The sequence below is a fragment of the Clarias gariepinus genome, chromosome 21, assembly GCF_024256425.1.
Source record: "Clarias gariepinus isolate MV-2021 ecotype Netherlands chromosome 21, CGAR_prim_01v2, whole genome shotgun sequence".
NCBI lineage: Eukaryota > Metazoa > Chordata > Actinopteri > Siluriformes > Clariidae > Clarias > Clarias gariepinus.
The window spans coordinates 28,144,905-28,162,500 of NC_071120.1; the positions used below are offsets into that span (position 1 = coordinate 28,144,905).

General features: G+C 42.1%; 1 protein-coding gene across 2 annotated transcripts in view; it reads left to right on the plus strand.

The window, feature by feature from the left end:
- The first annotated feature begins 1,915 nt into the window (after positions 1-1,915).
- Positions 1,916-17,596, plus strand: part of emid1 (EMI domain containing 1) — a 72,837-nt gene continuing 57,156 nt past the window's right edge. For both annotated transcript variants that reach the window (XM_053480910.1, XM_053480909.1), the window contains exons 1-2: positions 1,916-2,275; positions 17,572-17,596. The exon at positions 17,572-17,596 is cut by the window's right edge and continues 89 nt beyond it. In XM_053480910.1, the coding sequence (XP_053336885.1) occupies positions 2,106-2,275; positions 17,572-17,596 (195 nt within the window). In that variant the 5' untranslated portion in view covers positions 1,916-2,105. The remainder of the gene's footprint in view (positions 2,276-17,571) is intronic.

Sequence of the window (17,596 nt, forward strand, 5' to 3'; positions counted from 1 at the left end):
CTATTATGTAAGTTACTCACTCACTCCAACATGAAATTCTACATGAATGAAATGTCTGATGTGATGTCTAATAATTAATTTAGCATTACTTTAGTATATGTAAGAGGAATAAAATAACTATGCAACGTTTAATAATCAGAAACAGTAACTCTGCTTCACTGACAATATGACAAGATGTTAAATACATTTTTTTAATGCAAATACATACAGCATACAATATATTTATTTACAGGTTATACATTACAAATGTTTTTGTTGAGTGAGTTTAAATGCCATTTATATAGCGCTCTAACTGTAGTACAACATAACTGTGTGTAACTACATTGATCCAAACACGAGTGTGACTCGCTTTACTGCAGCTTTTGGAACACAGCCATGGCAGCAGGTTTGCGGTGCTGTGATTTAACATTGTGTTAGTGGGGGAGTTGTGCAGTCTGGGGACTGTGTGTGTGTGTGTGTGTGTGTGTGTGTGTGTGTGTGTGGGTGTGTGGGTGATTAGAGAAGAAGCCGTGTGAAGGAATGGCGTTGGCTGACGAATCACACACACACACACACACACACACACACACACACACACTAAACCTACTATTAATAAATACTGTACATCACATAAATCAAACCTTAAACTTAATAATTGGTAGAAAGTATTTCTTTCATTCTTTTAAAAAATTTTTCATATAAAAGCTTTTTTTGTTCTAAAAGGTGTCCTTGTGGGGACCAGCCAGATGTCCTTACAAACCCCAAAGTGTCAGATAAGGTTGATTGTTTGGTCCCCACCAGGACACACACACACACACACACGTCTTAACATGCTTGTGACCTAGTAAAGATTATTAGTAAATAATGCCACATTACACATAAATCAACCCTTAACCTAACCTTAAACTTGATCCACAGTCTAGTCCCCTCATGGTGAGCTTGGAAGAGGCTTGTGAACAAAATTTGAGATCCACCGTCACCTACAGCAGTGTATCGACTCAGCGGGCAACCTTGTGCCAATGCCAGCTAAGGAACAAAAAATCTTAAACTTAATAATTTGTGGGAAATATTTATTTCATTCTTTTTGATTGTTTTATATAAAAAAACTTATTTTTGTTTATTTATTAATCTTTTTTTCTAAAAGTTGTCCCTGTGGGAAGCAGCTAGATGTCCTCATAAAAGTCCAAAATGTCAGTAATTGTTTAGTCCCCTCTTTACATATGTACATATATAAGGACCTACCAACCTATTATTAATACCATATTTTACATGAATCAAATTGTAACCTTAAGAACTGGTGAGAAATATTAATTTTATTCTTTTTAATTTTTTATTTAAAAAAAACCTTTTTATTCTAAAAGTTGTCCTTGTGGGGACCAGCTAGATATTCTCACAATTGCAAAGTGTCAGAAAAGTGTGAGTGTTTGGCCACTCTTACACACACACACTCTCTCTTACACACACACACTCTCCCTCTCTTACACACACGCACACACACACTCTCTCTCTTACACACACACCCTTTCTCTCTCTCTCACACACACACACACTTTCCCTCTCTCCCTCTCACTCACACACTCTCTCTCCCTCTCACTCACACACTCTTTTTCACACACACTCTCTCTCTCTCTCTCTCTCTCACACACACTCTCTCTCTCACACACACACTTTCCCTCTCTCCCTCTCACTCACACACTCTTTCTCACACACTCTCTCTCTCTCTCTCTCTCTCTCTCTCACACACACACACACACACACACACTGAGCGGCCGCTATAAAGCTGCTGTCCTGCCTCCCTCCTGGTGTTAAAGTCCCGGTGATGTGAGAACTGAAGGAGCTGCTGGAACTTTCACACGTTTTCGCTTCTTTTCTCGGGGATTTTGGGCCGAAACTCGCCGCCTCCCTGTTTCTCTCTCTGTTTCTCTCTGTTTCTCTCTCTCTTTCTCTCTGTTTCTCTCTCTGTTTCTCTCTGTTACTTTATTGTTTCTCTTCTCGTTTTTCTTCCCTCAGTCTGAACTCGGGGTTTAAAACAAAGAGCAAAAAGGGGGAAAGAACAGTCCGTGTGGGAAACAGTTCCGGTGTGTGTGTGTGTGTGTGTGTGAGAGAGAGAGAGAGCGATCGCCGTGATGAGCGCGTGCCGCACAGACTCGGTTCCCGCGCTCCGCTGGTGCGCTTCCCGCCGCGCGCTCGTGCTGCTGCTGCTGCTGTGTGGTGTGTGCGGTGTGACGGGGACCTGGGGCCCGGGACTGTACACACACCACACCGGGACCTCAGTCAGCCGAGACCCGAGCAAGAGGTACGACATCCAGTACACTCCACCTCACACTTACTGCTGTTACACCTGACGTGTGTGTGTGTGTGTGTGTGTGTGTGTGAAGCCAATTCATACCCAATTAACCCTGTGTGTGATTATATCCAATTAATTCATTACCGCAATTAACCCACATAACTACTGTAATATAGGAACAGTTACTCCTAAGGAAACAAAGTTAAAGTTTTGTATTTTTGTGATATTTATTTATGTGGAACAGATTGTTTTAGTAAACAGATGATTTTTCTGTAACAATTTAAATACCTTTCACTAGTGAAGAGTGTTTGTGGAAATAGTTAAAAGGTTAAAGCTATAATTAATCTGATCAGCCTGTATGTAATCAGTGATGTTATAATTATTCCAGGTTGAAGCCCAGGTGTGTCTGTCTGCAAATACCATCAAACCCTTCATTTATTAAAAAATGTCATTTTACAAAATGATCAGATCAGATAAAGATGTATTTTTTTTTTGTCTTAAAACCACTCCAGCGTGTTAAAATTCACTTATACCACTTCAGCGCTGTTATTTCAGCCAAAGTGAAAATATGAACTAATCCCAGTCAAAATATTCACTTTATCTTTTCTAATTAATATCTATTGGTGCAGGTGTTTGTTTACATTGAGACAGTAGCGCATTAGTAGATTATTTTACAGTAGATTATTAAATCCCACACATAACTGTTCATAACATCACTTTTACTCCACATTTAGATTCACTGATGGTGCAGATTAAACTTTAGACAGAGATCTAAGGAACTGCAGGAGATTCAGTAAATTCTGTCCAGCAGTCGATTTAAGACGCGCCCACAGATTAACACATGCACAGTACACTGTCAAAAACTTGCAGGTTTATAATCTGGTGCAAAAACTACTCATAACTTCACTTCTGTTCAACATTTTTAGTTAAACATTTAGATTGAACATTTACATTTTGGTTCAGATCCGGTAATATCATCCCTAAAACGATCTAATAGTTACTCCCGAATATTAAATGTATCTTGTGCAGTCCTGACATTCGCCTTAGATTCTTTTCACTTGGCTAGTTTGTTCAGTAAATGACTTTCGGTTTGTCCCGACCCTAAGTGTCTGTGTTTAAGTCTGTGTTTTTGTCTGAGCTGCTGCAGAACTGCAGTTTCCCTCCGGATGAATAAAGATTTATCTTATCTTATCTAATCATTTACTACTCCATCAGTAGGCCTGCTTCAGATTCCGAGTAAACTGAGTCACATGTGGATCATATAAACTGTATCATCAAATATCAGATTAGTGTTTTGTGATAAATCATAATCATATCATTTGATATTGTGTCTTAGGGTTTACACTGCTCATAAATACTGCGTGTTTATGTGAAAATAATCAGAGGCTCTGAGAAATTATACTTAAAGGAAGTGTGTATAACGTGTCCACATCTTACTGATCACTGTAGGATTCCAGAGCTGTGCTGAGCGGGGTGATTTACTTGTGTAGATGATGATGATGATGATGATGATGATGATGATGAATTAAGTAAAAGCAGTGATTAGAATCTTTCAACATGTCTCCTGCAGCCTGTCAACCATCGTAATCATCTGAAGAACCTGTTTTCTAGTGTGTGTGTGTGTGTGTGTGTGTGTGTTTAGTAAATGTGTGTATATTGATCCCCGATGTGTTCTGGAGGCAGGTGAGAACGCAGGCATCTCACTCCAGCACACACAAACCCCTGAGGAAGGATCTGCTTTCACTCAGACCTTATAGCTGCGCTCAGGTTGCCAGGTCTTGGCAGAATATTTCAGCTAAAATAAATCTTAAAATCAGCACGAAAGGATCTGATGCTGTCCTGAAAAACATCGCAATCGACATACGATCCATCTTAATGTCGAAATCTTTGCAGCATAGACTGGTTTGAAACAAAAGAGCCGAGCTGAGAGCCCCAGACATCTTCATGATGCGTGATTGGAAGTCTATGAAAACTAAAGTTAAAGTTAATGAAATGACTGATTTTTTTTTTTTAGTGTTTAAAAACCACAGTGCCTTTTAATAACTAATAATTGATACACATCAGGAATCTGATTTGATGGAGTTTTAGAATATAATACATGTGGAATATCTGAACACATTTATATAATAAAACACTTTATGATACTTTGGATTTCTAACAAACTGTCTTGTTTTAAAATATTAACTTTAGCTAAATTCGTTAGTTTTCTTCTGAAAAACAAAAAAGAAAATTAACCAGTTAAAGCTGTAGCATTTATAATTTTTTAATGTTAAAAATGTAAAATTTTAATGTTTAAATTTTAACGTTAATGTTAAATTAAAATAACGCTGCTTCAGGAGATTTCGCTCGTTATAAAAAAAAACAACTCAAATGTTTTGTGATTTAATACGATACAGGTTTTATAGATTATTATTATATAGATATTAGTATATAATATACAGTATTTTATATGCATAATAATTAATAATGTTAATTAGTCATTGTCTTGGAAAAGTGAGTAATAAATTAGAAATGTGTGTCTGAGTGTGTGTGTGTGTGTGTGTGTGTGTGTGTGTTGTGTGTGTGTGTGTGTTGTGTACAGCTAATCTATTTTTTATAGCTTGCAGCTCAAAGAGAGATCAGAGACTTTTGTGTGTGTGTGTGTGTGTGTGTGTGTGTGTGTGTGTTTCTGACTGTGATTAGTCGTATTCATTCTTCTTGCTTTTACGGTAATCGTAGACGCTCCAGAACCTCAGAGATGTTTTTACTTCAGCTGCAGCTTCATCAGTGACGAGTCAGAATCCTCTCCCACCATTCCTCCTGTCCATTCACATTCTCTCTCTCTCACACACACACACACACACACACACACACACACATTAGCATACAAAACAAGTCTCACATCCATCTTACTGTCATTGTGTGTCTGACACTCACTTCCTCTTTCCTGTGACTCACTGACTCGCTCTCTCTCGTCCTCGCCGTCCCCATTGTCCACCAGAAGTCCCGACTAAGGACCTGCTTTCACTCGAACCTTCGCGCTGGTTTATCATTTGAAAAGACTCTTAAAGGTTCTGAAGGTTCCCTTTGAGACACAGACAGCAGCCCTGTTACACACTTGCTGTTACACTGGAGTGTGTGTTTGACCCGAACCCTGGTGTGTTTCTCACTGTCCCACAGGATGACACGTGGGCGAGGTGAGAAAGAGCGGTTCGAGTCGCACGGACCGATCTCTACAGCTTTCCTGGATACGGGTTCAGGGTTCAGGGTTCAGGGTTCAGACCAGCAAATTCTGCCTAGCTGTTAAAAGCAGCCCTTATAATCCTCTCTAAAGCCTGTAGAGAGCAAGCTGCTGCCGGATGAGCGCTTACACACACACACACACACACACACACACACACACACTATCAGTCGTCCCGTCACGCTCAGGGTGTCGCTGTATATTAAGACGAATTTCATCTTTTAACTTCAGATTCCACGTGACTTAACGTCAGGTCCTGGTGTGTATTCGTGTTTTCAAGTGTGTGAGGACACTCGATGATGTCACGTCTCGCTAAAGATCTGTATATGTGTGTGTGTGTGTGTTTGGTTTTGAGAGGAAGTTGGCAGAACGATCGCTACACGCCTCATTTCCATCCTGTGATCTCGCTGAAAAACACTCAAGTGTGTGGCCGAGATCCGAACCCCATCCTGCATACAAATATTTACCCCGTTTGTGTGTGTGTGTGTGTGTGTGTGTGTGTGTGAAGTACGCAGGTGTGGACGAGTGCCTGTGGTCTCCTCACTGTGAGTTTATCTCCTCCTGTCACTCAGAATCACAGGGACAGACAGTGTTTAGCAAACAGACACAGCTGGATCACCTCTGGAATTCTAAAGCGAGCAGTGCATTCTGGGAGCGCTTCCTTCACCGCGGGGACGTCAGGTCAAGCCGAGTATCTGACAGCTGGTTCCTTCTGACCCGGGGTTCGAGCTCCTGTAGTGTAGACATGAGTGATCTCCAGTTACATCTCGGCTCATCGAAGATCTTGAGCTGTGTGTGTGTGTGTGTGTGTGTGTGTGTGAGATGGTGTCTCATGGACAGCTTTACTCCACATCATCGTCCATGTTTCTTGCCTCCAAATCTAACAAGTCTATTAATTAAGTTTGTGACCATCCAGCTACTTAAACTTCACCGTACTTAAGTTTTAACGTCTATGTAAATGAGCTCCCACTGAGCCACGCCCCCTCCAGGGAACATCAGAGATTAGCCACATGCTGGGGGAGGAGCTCTTCCTATGTGATGTCACATTAGGGAAATAAAAGAAGGGTTTTGTTTTTTCCTTCACATTAAACAAAACGAAAATGTTACGTATGTGTAATGTTACGTAAAAAAACAAAAAAATAAGTTTAGTTGGTTTAATTTAGAAACCACAACCCAGAGTTTATCCCTTTATCACTTCTCAACTAGTTTGACTGCGCCTTTAATTAAAACCTTGAAATGTCCAAAACAAATAAACTGGAAATAACGTTTAAGAATAACGAGCACCATGACTCTAAAATACAGACTGGATATAAACATTGTTCTGACGTTTAAATTAATATTAATATTACACATTTATACTGGAGCAGCCCACGGGCCTTAGTTTACAATGAAAGAGTGAGATTGCGATCTCTACAGGACGTCGCTGGCTCCACACCCACACCACGGCGCTTCGCCCCAGGATCCCGAGACAGCAACAGGTTCATGTTCCTTATCCTGACGCTTCATCTGGGGTTTTTCACTTAGGAACCTTTAAGGAACCGGAAACCTTCCTGAAAATCTCCTTCAACCAGGTCTTCATGGGTTTACGCTCCGTCCTACAGAAGAGCAGAAGTGATCCAAAGCGTGCAGATCAGACGTAGTCACGCGTTCATGTCGATGAGAGAGAAGCTACGTCAGATACGTTCAAAACTTGTTTGCGTCAGTGAACGCCGTACATCACACACACACACACACACACACACACACAGGAGTGTAAATCGGGGCTCCGTGAGCTGGAGCGAGCGACACCTCCCTCACGCTTCGCGGCACGGACGAGGTGTCGCGTTTCACACATCTGTGCGGTGTGAAGTGTTGCACTTGCCTAGCGAGCGCCGTACGCCGCGGTGATGGCGTGTGTTTGGTGATCCAGAGCGAGAAACCTTCTTCAGCGTGACACCTCTTCCTCTTTTTCTTTCTTTTTTTATGTGTTTGAATTTTTTTACCTCTCCGCCCCTCCCCCAGCATGTGCGCTCCATTAGCGCAGTGACCTTGTGGACATGTCCAGGATCCTCCTCTCCGCTCCTGCGTCCCGTAATTCTCTCCCGCTTTTGTTTTCCTGGCCCGTGTGACACTGTCTTTCACCACTCCATTAATCTTTGTTGTCCCTCAGAGCGGCGCGGTGCGGCGGGACCCTCAGCTCGGCCCTAATTGGGTTATATTCTCCCTTTAGTGGGCCTGTGGGACGAGCGCTAATGTAACAGGATGATTGAACGACTTCCTGTCTCTCTTTCTCACATTCTTTCTTTCTTTTCTGAGTGCTGCTTTGTCGTTTGTTTTCCTTCTTATATTCCTTAATCTGGCCTTTCTTTCTGTTTCTTTCTCTCCTCCCACTCCTTCTTGGTCGGCCGCCATATCTGTCAATCTCCGCTCGCTCCCGACGCACAGAAAAAAAAGTCTCTTTTGTTTTCCCTCGCCGCCAAAAACGTTGAGAAATCCGCTCGTGATTTTTATCTCACAGAATTTCATTTCAGGAATATTCTCATCGTTCTCCGGAACGCCGCGTGTGTGAGGGGCAGAGGGTTTAATCAGACAGGAACACCAGAGTATCAGACTCAGCTACTCTCTCTCTCTCTCCCCCTGTCTCTCACTCCCTGTCTGTCTCTCTCTCTCTCTCTCTCCCCCTGCCTCTCTGTCCTGTCTCTCTCTCCCCTGTCTCTCTCTCTCTCTGTCTCTCTCTCTCTGTCTGTCTCTCCCCCTGTCTCTCTCTCTCTCTCTCTGTCTCTCTCTCTCTGTCTCTCTCTCTCTGTCTGTCTCTCCCCCTGTCTCTCTGTCCTGTCTCTCTCTCCCCCTGTCTCTCTCTCTCTCTCTGTCTCTGTCTCTCTCTCCCCCTGTCTCTCTCTCCCCTCTGTCTCTCTCTCCCCCTGTCTCTCTCTCCCCTGTCTCTCTCTCCTGTCTCTCTCTCCCCCTGTCTCTCTCTCTCTCCCCCTGTCTCTCTCTCTCTCTCTCTCTCTCTGTCTCTCTCTCCCCTGTCTCTCTCTCCCCTGTCTCTCTCCCCTGTCTCTCTCTCCTCTGTCTCTCTCCCCCGTCTCTCTCCCCCTGTCTCTCTATCTGTCTCTCTCTCCCCCTGTTTCTCTCCCCGTTTCTCTCTCCCTGTCTCTCTCTCTCTCTGTCTCTCTCTCCCCCTGTCACTCTGTCTCTCTCTCTCTCTCCTCTGTCTCTCTCTCTGTCTCTCTCCCCTCTTTCTCTCTGTCTCTCTCTCTCTGTCTCTCTCTTTCCCTGTCTCTCTCTCTGTCTATCTCTCTATGTCTCTCTCTTCCCCTGTCTCTCTCTCTCTGTCTCTATCTCCCCCTGTCTCTCTCTCCCCTGTCTTTCTCTATCTGTCTCTCTCTCTCTTTCCCCCCTGTCTCTCCCTCTGTCTCTCTCTCCCCCTGTCTCTCCCTTGGTCTCTCTATTCCCTGTCTCTGTCTCTCTTTCTCTCTGTTTCTCTTTCTCCTGTCTTTGTCTCTCTCTCCCCCTGTCTCTCTCTCTCTTCCCCTGTCTCTGTCTTTCTCTCTCTGTCTCTCTCTCTTCCCCTGTCTCTTTCTCTCTCTGTTTCTCTCTCCCCTGTCTCTGTCTGTCTCTCTCTCTCTCTCTCACCTGTCTCTCTCTCTCCCCTGTCTCTCTCCCTCGTCTCTCTCTCTCTCTGTCTCTCCTTCCCTATTTTTTTATTTTTTATTTCTCTCTTTGTGCCTTGGCGTGGATCTACTCTACGCTCTCCAAACTCAGAATTCTGTGCTGGTTTCAGCATTTTTCCCACTTGGATCCATCCATTCATGTTGAAAGATCGTTTATTACACATTCGTGTGTGTGTGTGTGTGTGTTTGTCTTAGTCATACTTGGATTCTAAAATTAGATATTAATTAAGATGACTGCACCGATCGTTAAGAGTTTTTACAGAGTAAAAAATTTCAGCTTCAAGTTTTAAACCAAACAGTTTCGAACCTCCCGATCCTGAGCTCTTCCTGCAGGCGTTCTTGGGTCGGTTCTAATCCCACTGCGTTAGATCTGTGAATCACGGGCTGAATCAGATTCTGTTTCATTTTATTCCATTCAGCCGCACCAGAGGTTGGAGGTCACTGATTTCGGTACTTAGAGTAGTTTTATTCTTAGCCACGTTTTACTTTTACTTCACTACAGCAAAAGTTCTGTTCGTTCTACGTCGCTACATTTCTGCCTAACGTTACGTTACGTTACCACATTAGTGCGTATCATCCGAAGCGGTAATATTGTCTCCTATAAATAACTGTGTGATTTGCCTTCCCTCCATGAACATGTAGCAGGTGTTTGAAGTTGATTTGCAAGACGCCATTTGACACAAAGAGAAGATTAGAGTGTCTAGTGCGTACAATGTCTAATATTATTGATACGAGCTGGTATCAAAAAGGTTTGAGACTAGTTCTATAACACGCCAGCGGATGGCAGCACAAGGGAGCACCGACCTTCATAAGTCAGTGTGCTAAAACACATGGGGAGAAATATGAGAGGTCAGGAGAACCTTTGATGAGCTCGACCCCCGAAAATGTCAAAACCGTTTGTCAACTTGTGCATGATGATCGTCGGAGAACCAGAACATCGCTGCTGTCGTCCGTTAGCTCTGATATTTGGCGGAGCCGCGTCCTGAGCACGCTGTAGTCAAGGGGACTCGAGCAGTGACAAATCCACTGTAATGATGATCACGTGTCTCTCATTCATCACATTATTTATCACAAATTACGAAACCTCTGCTTTATTTGTCTTATTTTATACCTAGTAGTGATTGAACCCGTCTTTTCTTCTTTTTTTTTTTTAAGTAGCCCTGGCTGTAGTGTTTATTCTCCGCTCACTGAAAACTCACAAAGACTCTTTAGTGAATAGCGACGCCTGAGTAAATCTGTCCCGTGCACAGACAGCGAGGTGCGATTAGAGAGATAATAGGCATTAAATTCCCATTTAACGAGCGCTCTCTCTCTCTCTCTCTCTCTCTCCCTCTCCCTGGGGGTTCAGACAGGATCAAAGACTTACAGAAATTTCTGACTCCCACACTGTCTCTAAAAGCAGCCCAGGGGTCCTTTATGTATATGTGTGTGTGTGTGTGTGTGTGTGTGTGTGTGTGAGGGAGAGATACGAGTCTAGCCGTATGGTATCTGTTCAAACCCATCAGATCCCTGCGACGTCTGGGAACCATTGATGCTAAGTGCTAAGTGCTGTACACACATGACCTCGGCTGCTCCTTCGCCTGATGTTCAGCAGCTGCGTAATTGTTTAAGTGCAGCCACAAGCTCCGCCCACAACAACCTCTTTTAGGAAAGCAGGTCCTAAAATGTGTTTGTTTTTATCAGTTTACGGTTTAATTTCTCACCATTACCCCACCGACGTCGACTCACAGCTGTGATAGGATTATTAAATGGACCTCCAGGGTTCAGGGTTCGAGTCCCGTCTCGGGGTGAGGAGTGTGTGTGGAGTGTGTGTGTGTGTGTGTGTGAGTGAAGTTTGCACTGTCGGCTGAGTGGTGTTTCCAGCTTCTCCATGGTGTGTGTGTGTGTGTGTGTGTGTGTGATTTCCTGGGATAGGCTCCCCGCGCCCTCAGGACTCCACACAAGTGCGCACTCTGGGTATTAGGGTTAAAATGTCGCTGTTATAAAACACTCACACTGGAGACTCCTTCCATAAATATTGAACACTTACGTTTTTTATCGTTTTGTTTTTCAGCTAAGAATACGCAGGGTGTGCGTTACTATAGAAACCATACTGTTGGTCTAAACGTGTTTCACGTCTCCAGACTGGTGTAGAATCTACATAACATCAATTACACCAGGACTGTAAGTCGTGTAAATATATGAGTGTATACAGTTTAAGCCGTGCTGTGTGTGTGTGTGTGTGCGAGTGTTTTTCTACACTCCCCTTCCGTGTGAGCGTCTGATCCTCGCGCGGTGTTGCGCCGTGTTTAACGCCGCTCTATCGAGTGTAATTTTCTCTAACCCGAGCCGACGTCCTGCGCTGAAATCAGAAGTGAAAGCGAACGTGTGTGTCAGAAGCGTTTCGCGCTCACACACGCTGATGGTTTGCATTCGCATAGTTCCAGAGCACAGTGTATACATTTTTGTGGGGGAAGAAAAAAAAGGACACAATAAACAAAACAAGGGATGTAAGTGGAAATAAAGCCAAACCCTAGTGAGATCCTGAAGCGGGGTCTGAGGCAGGGCAGCGAGGCAGTGTGGGAGCTCGGGTCGGATGAGTCAGTCACTAAACACTCCTAACAGAAGGGTATTAGCGCTGGAGGGTACACTTCGCTCCTGAGGACACAAGATTAAACAACAAGCAGATTCTTTATGGTACCGCTGTGAGATCCAGATCACACACACATGGTTTCACGCCACATGTTTGTGGGTTCAGTGTTTATGTTTGTGTGATGATGAATAATAAGGAGACAAAAAAAAAACGTTCTCACGCTCGCTGTTTACTGTTATTTCAATAAAATGTTTTTTATGTTATACATATAATACAGAAACTGTGTGTGTCCAAACGATCTCCTTCTTAGGTTCATGCAACATGGACGTGACCGATCTCGCTTCTCTAAAAATTTTTTAGCCGTTTTGGAGAGATGATTTTATATGAGCCGCAAACGTGGCCAATTTTATACTGTTATACTGTCTCACCTCAAACTAGAATCATTAAATTTTATGCTTTATAATATTTATATTTCTTCATGAGTATTGATACTGAAATTGCTGTAAGCTTCTAGAAGATGTATGATGTAAAAATTGTTGCTTAAATAGTTTTTTTGGTAAAAGCTTAAAAAGCTAATAATCTGTAGTGTCCGTAACCATGTCACGTTCAATGTTGCAACGTTTTAGAATAATAAACTTCTTCAGTCTTTTCATGTGAAATCTAAACTGGCCAAGTTTCATCTGAATGACAGTTAAAACCGTTGAAAGATTTGAATTCAAAAGAATAACTGACACTTCGGACATAAAAGGGCATGAAACTGTATTTATCAAATGTGTTTCTTTAGATCTGTTAAAAAAATATAAATGTGTAAAACGAACGGAGAGAAGAAGTGGTAAGTATTATGAAAAATGGTTTTTATATGATCCTGTCTGATAATTCACTTTTTAGCACCAATACCATGTTTTGGCCGTGTGTGTGTGTGTGTGTGTGTGTGTGTGTTCCCATCAGTCCTTGCACATCACACCCCTGAATTAAAGGCAGAAAAGAGAGAGAGAGAGACGCGTTCAGTGTGACTTAAAGCCTACAGTGAGCTAATACAAGCTCAGTACTTTTTGTCCTTTTGCTCGATCGCGAGTGCAGATGTTGAACTTTTACTTTTACTTCAGTGCGAGATTTGTGATGTCTCTGATGCTGTAGCTGTGGTGCATGTTTCTCATTTTGATATTGATTTACAGTGTGACTTTCTCATCTCTCTGGGTTTCCTGTTTATCGTACACACACACACACACACACACACACACACACACACACCTTACAGCTAGCTGATTAGGGTGTGTTAGCTGAAACGTGAGCTTACAGTAACTTTTTTAACCTTTATGAAGTAAAGTTATAATACTCAACACTGGAAGAGGACGTGTGTGTGTGATGTGATCAGGTTTCCTCCTCAGTGTTTGTTTGTGTTTCTGATTCCTGAGTCACAACAAGAGAATCTGAATCTTGATGTCACCGCTGCATCATCAGTGCTGAAAAAACGCCTGGTATAAAGTCATTCTTTGGAAACATTATGAAGTCGTTGGGGGTTTGGCTGACGTACGCAGAGACGTGAGACGTGAGGCGCAGTGTGTGTGTGTGAATAATCGGATTATCTTTAGCGTGTGCTGCGCGGCTAGGGCTGAGGACACAAGCTGCTCCTGCGGCGCTCTGGTGTGTGGGTTCTGCTAAGGGGGCAAAAACTTTTGTGTGTTTACATGTACGCTTACTTTTTGTTCTGGCATGTAGGAGAAAGGTGTGTGTGTGTGTGTGTGTTTGTCCCGAGTGGCATCTGCTAATCAGTCTTTATAAAGAACATGCATGCAGGAAAGGCAGGCTCGTGTGTGTGTGTGTGTGTGTGTGTGTGTGTGTGTGTGTGTGTGTTGCGGTTTCTCCTCCTCTGGCCGTGTTTCTGTTTAAAGGTTGGGGAAATTGCTGGAATGTTTGAGGCCGGTGCAGGAGGATGCAGGGTTGGTTCGCGCTCCCTCCCACATGTGGGATCTGTTAGCGTGGTGCAGGCATGGCGATGGTTACCGTGGAGACCGCCGCCCCTGGAAACATCCTTCCCGTATTACATACACATCTGTACGCGCAGGTTTTCCTAGCACAGCTGTCATTTACTCACCCACTCGCTCTCTCTCCCTCTGTCTCTCACACACACACACACACACACACACACACACACTGACAGCTGTCAGGTTACTCAGCTGTTTATGAGCTCCATGCTAAGATTGTTATTAAAATCACGACTCCAGGGTTGCCAGATTTATATTTTTAGCAGCATTTGGACGGCTGGAGGTCAAACAATAATATCCCGTAATTATTTATTTATATAGAATAATTACAGTGTATTTAGATTGAGGATTTTATTTGCGTATATTTCTGTAAAATAAGTAAAATTGCAATGTTTATTATACATAACTCTGGAATAAGCAAGTTAATGTATTAATAAGTAATAAAAAAATTATCATGATAAAAAATCTTTTTACTGCTTATATATCGGAAAGCATTTTTAATCTTATATTAAGTATAAAATATTTAAAATGTCTTTTTCTCCTACATTACAGACAACATACATACAAATAATGCGACTATGTTTAAACTTATAATAAGGTTATAATAATAATAATAATAATAAAATAAATAATTAACAGCCTGTTTTTTTTTTCTTTTCCTCTTTTTTTATCTCAAATGTTTTTGAGAATTTTGGAATCAGGTGTTCATCACAGTGTCTCACTAGAGCTTAGGTAGAAAGTTCTCTGATCAGACTGTCTGATTCGGGTCTGGAACACCGGCCTCCCAGGAACTCCTTTAATGGGAATGTCTTGGAGCGAGGTCAGGACTGATCCCAGTCGACTTCCTGTAAGTGGTATTGGTGAATGAGTGTGTGTACAGTTCACACACACACACATGCTTGAAGTCTTCTATAAATGTCAATCGCTTTTAAGCCCTGAAATTTGATCACAAGTCCCGGTTTGACCTGAACGCCCTCCGTGTGGATGTAAGACACTGTTGTTAGTGAACACGTGATTCCCGTGTCTTTTCTCAGACGTTTCTCCTTGTCGCAGTACAGACCTGAACGCGGAAATTCCCCAACTAAAGGTCGAATCCCTTATCCCCTGGACTCCACTAGTCCTGTCACACACCTGCATATAATCATCCTCTCTCTCTCTCTCTCTCTCACACACACACACACACACACACACGTGTGTACGGCTAATTGTTTTCCGTGCTGTACTGTGTTATTGATAACAGGCCACATGTTTAATGTAATCAGGTCCATGTGTTTCTCTCACATTAGCGCTGCGCCGGTGAAGCGGAGCCTCTGTTTGGGTTTGTGTTTCCAGAGTCGACGCTATTCCGATGTGGGACTGCGTTCGGGACTGAAGCTATCAATGAGGCTTTTGTTTCGTTACTCTTCTCTGTCGGAGTGTTACAGAGCAGCTGGACGAAGGGCTGGAGATGTTTTTCTATTTACGCTTGAGCTCTAATTCGCTAATTACTGTTCAAATTACTCACTTAACACAAGTCACATGATTTACCGTACATTCTCATTAGCAATGCTGGGTGTTTATTTTTATTTTATTTTTTTCGAAATGTTTTTTTGGTTCTCGTTAATAGTTCTACTTATACTGGAATGGAAATCCTACAAGGCAGGTCGTGATACGAGAAAAATATCATATTATAATACTTTGTTTTGTACAGTGTTTGACGCGTGTCACGGTATACAGTAACACTCCTCATTCAAAAACAAGGCGGCTAAAAACACAACGTCAGATACTTTGCTTTACTTTGCTAGCTTAGCGCTTAGCCTTATCCGTTAGCGCTTTTGTTCCTTTTCTCGGCTTGCGTCTTGACCCTGAGGGGGACAATAAAGGGAGAGTGTATTTAATCTGCTTTCATCTCATCTCGGAGTGGCTTCAAAAGAGTCACAGGTCTCCGAGCTCTTCTTTGTGTGTGTGTGTGTGTGTGTGTGTGTGTTTGCACAATACCGTTTCTTAAAATGCACCACGCAGTAGTTATGATTACATCCCAGTGCGTTTTTATTACCGCCCTCATTTTAACAGTTTACGGTTTCCATAGCAACAGCTGATTGACAGGGACGATGTCATACATACGCCGTTTCCTCAGTGTTACATTAGTGCAGTGGTTCTCAAACTGTGGGGCGCGCCCCACTAGTGGGGAATACAGATATTACAGGTGGGGCGCGATGAACGGGAGGGAATTAGTGGAAAATAATAGGAAAGTACCTATTCTAATTCATGCTTTTCTTAATTGATTTATTTAATCTTTATTTTCTTTATCGGACACTCGAAACTAAATAATGACACACAAGAAATGGATCATTAATACAAGTAAATTAAAATAACATCAGACAAAAAGTGGAACCATAGTGCAACAATAACGGTTTAACGTCGGCATGTTGATTGCAGAGGAACAATATATAAGGAAACATTCGGTATTATATATGTCATTTCATTTATTCCTATGTGTATGCTGATGTTTCTGTACTTTTGTTAAACATTAATATTTTATCAGGCAGTACTAGTCTGGCATATAGTCCAGTGTGGCAACAAAGTTGCTTTTTGATCCTTCAGGCGCTAAACAAAAGGGAAGATCAATATCGTTTTTTATGCTTTTTGTTGGTGTGGGGCGTTTTGCGATGATCCCTAAGTCATTCGTTGCGCCGTAGAGAATAATGGTGTTTATGCTTTTAAACTTGTATAATTTAAGGCGGATGTAGCTGAAAGACAATGTAGAGAGGAAATATATCTGGGTATCTTATTTGCCGGTTTATTCACGCAGCTATTGAATTCGGAGATGCGAATATCAAACTAACTTTACCGCGGACACAAACAGGTGTTATTCGCTAAAATGCCCCCCTGCCATGGATTGACACCCCCCCCCACACACACACATAATCTCTATCAAATATTATATTAGGACATACATTCAAAGATTTATTATTATCAAATATATTATTACTATTATAATTAACCCTAGGCACGTGACAGCCGTCAAGACGATTAATACAAATCCCCAAAAATGATTATTATATGGCACATTTATTTTGCACGGGTTTGTCAATGTACAAATAACAAATTATTTATCACAAATAACACTAAATAAATATTGTTTGTGGTGAAAAATTACAGGAAATGATTTTTATTATAAAATTTTGTCCCAGACACAACCTTTTTTTTATTTTGCTTACTTTATAATTAAACTCATTTGTTGTAATTTGTAAACCATAAACCCATGAATTTAGGTAGGCAATCCGTGGCCTAGGTTGGGGGCATTTTAGACCCTAACACAGTAGCGTACTGTATGTAGTGAGCTTAATAACATCAATGGATATTGAGCCTATGTTACGCTTGGATTCATGGTGGGGGTGGTGGGGGGCAGAGGAGAGACCTCTGTGTGTTTTGTGTCTTAAACCGCTGGCAGAGGCAGCATGAGACAAAGTAGAAAGACACTTAGAGACAACACACCCCAGTCACGTTAATAAGCCACTTAACTTTTTTGAAAGAAAGCTCTAGATAAGTTACAAAGTAAGACTGTTATAACAATTGCACGTGTATTTTATCTGTTTTGAACTTGGTGTTATTTGATCTTACTGGTTTAGAAAAAGATTTTTCAATAAATAGTACACTTGGCCGTTTTCGTTATCATTTTGTTGACAAGTGGGGCTTGAAAATTCGCCCACCCCCTTAAGTGGGGAATGATAGAAAATGTTTGAGAACCACTGCATTAGTGGAAGGAAGGAGTCTCCAGTGTCAGTGCTGTGTAACAGTCAGTTCTTTGTGTTTTTGTCCAGGAACAGGCTACGATCTGTTTATTTATTTTTTTGCAGACGTTGATTATTTGTCTGTTTCTGTCTGCTTTCCAGGAACTGGTGTCCTCAGACTGTGACT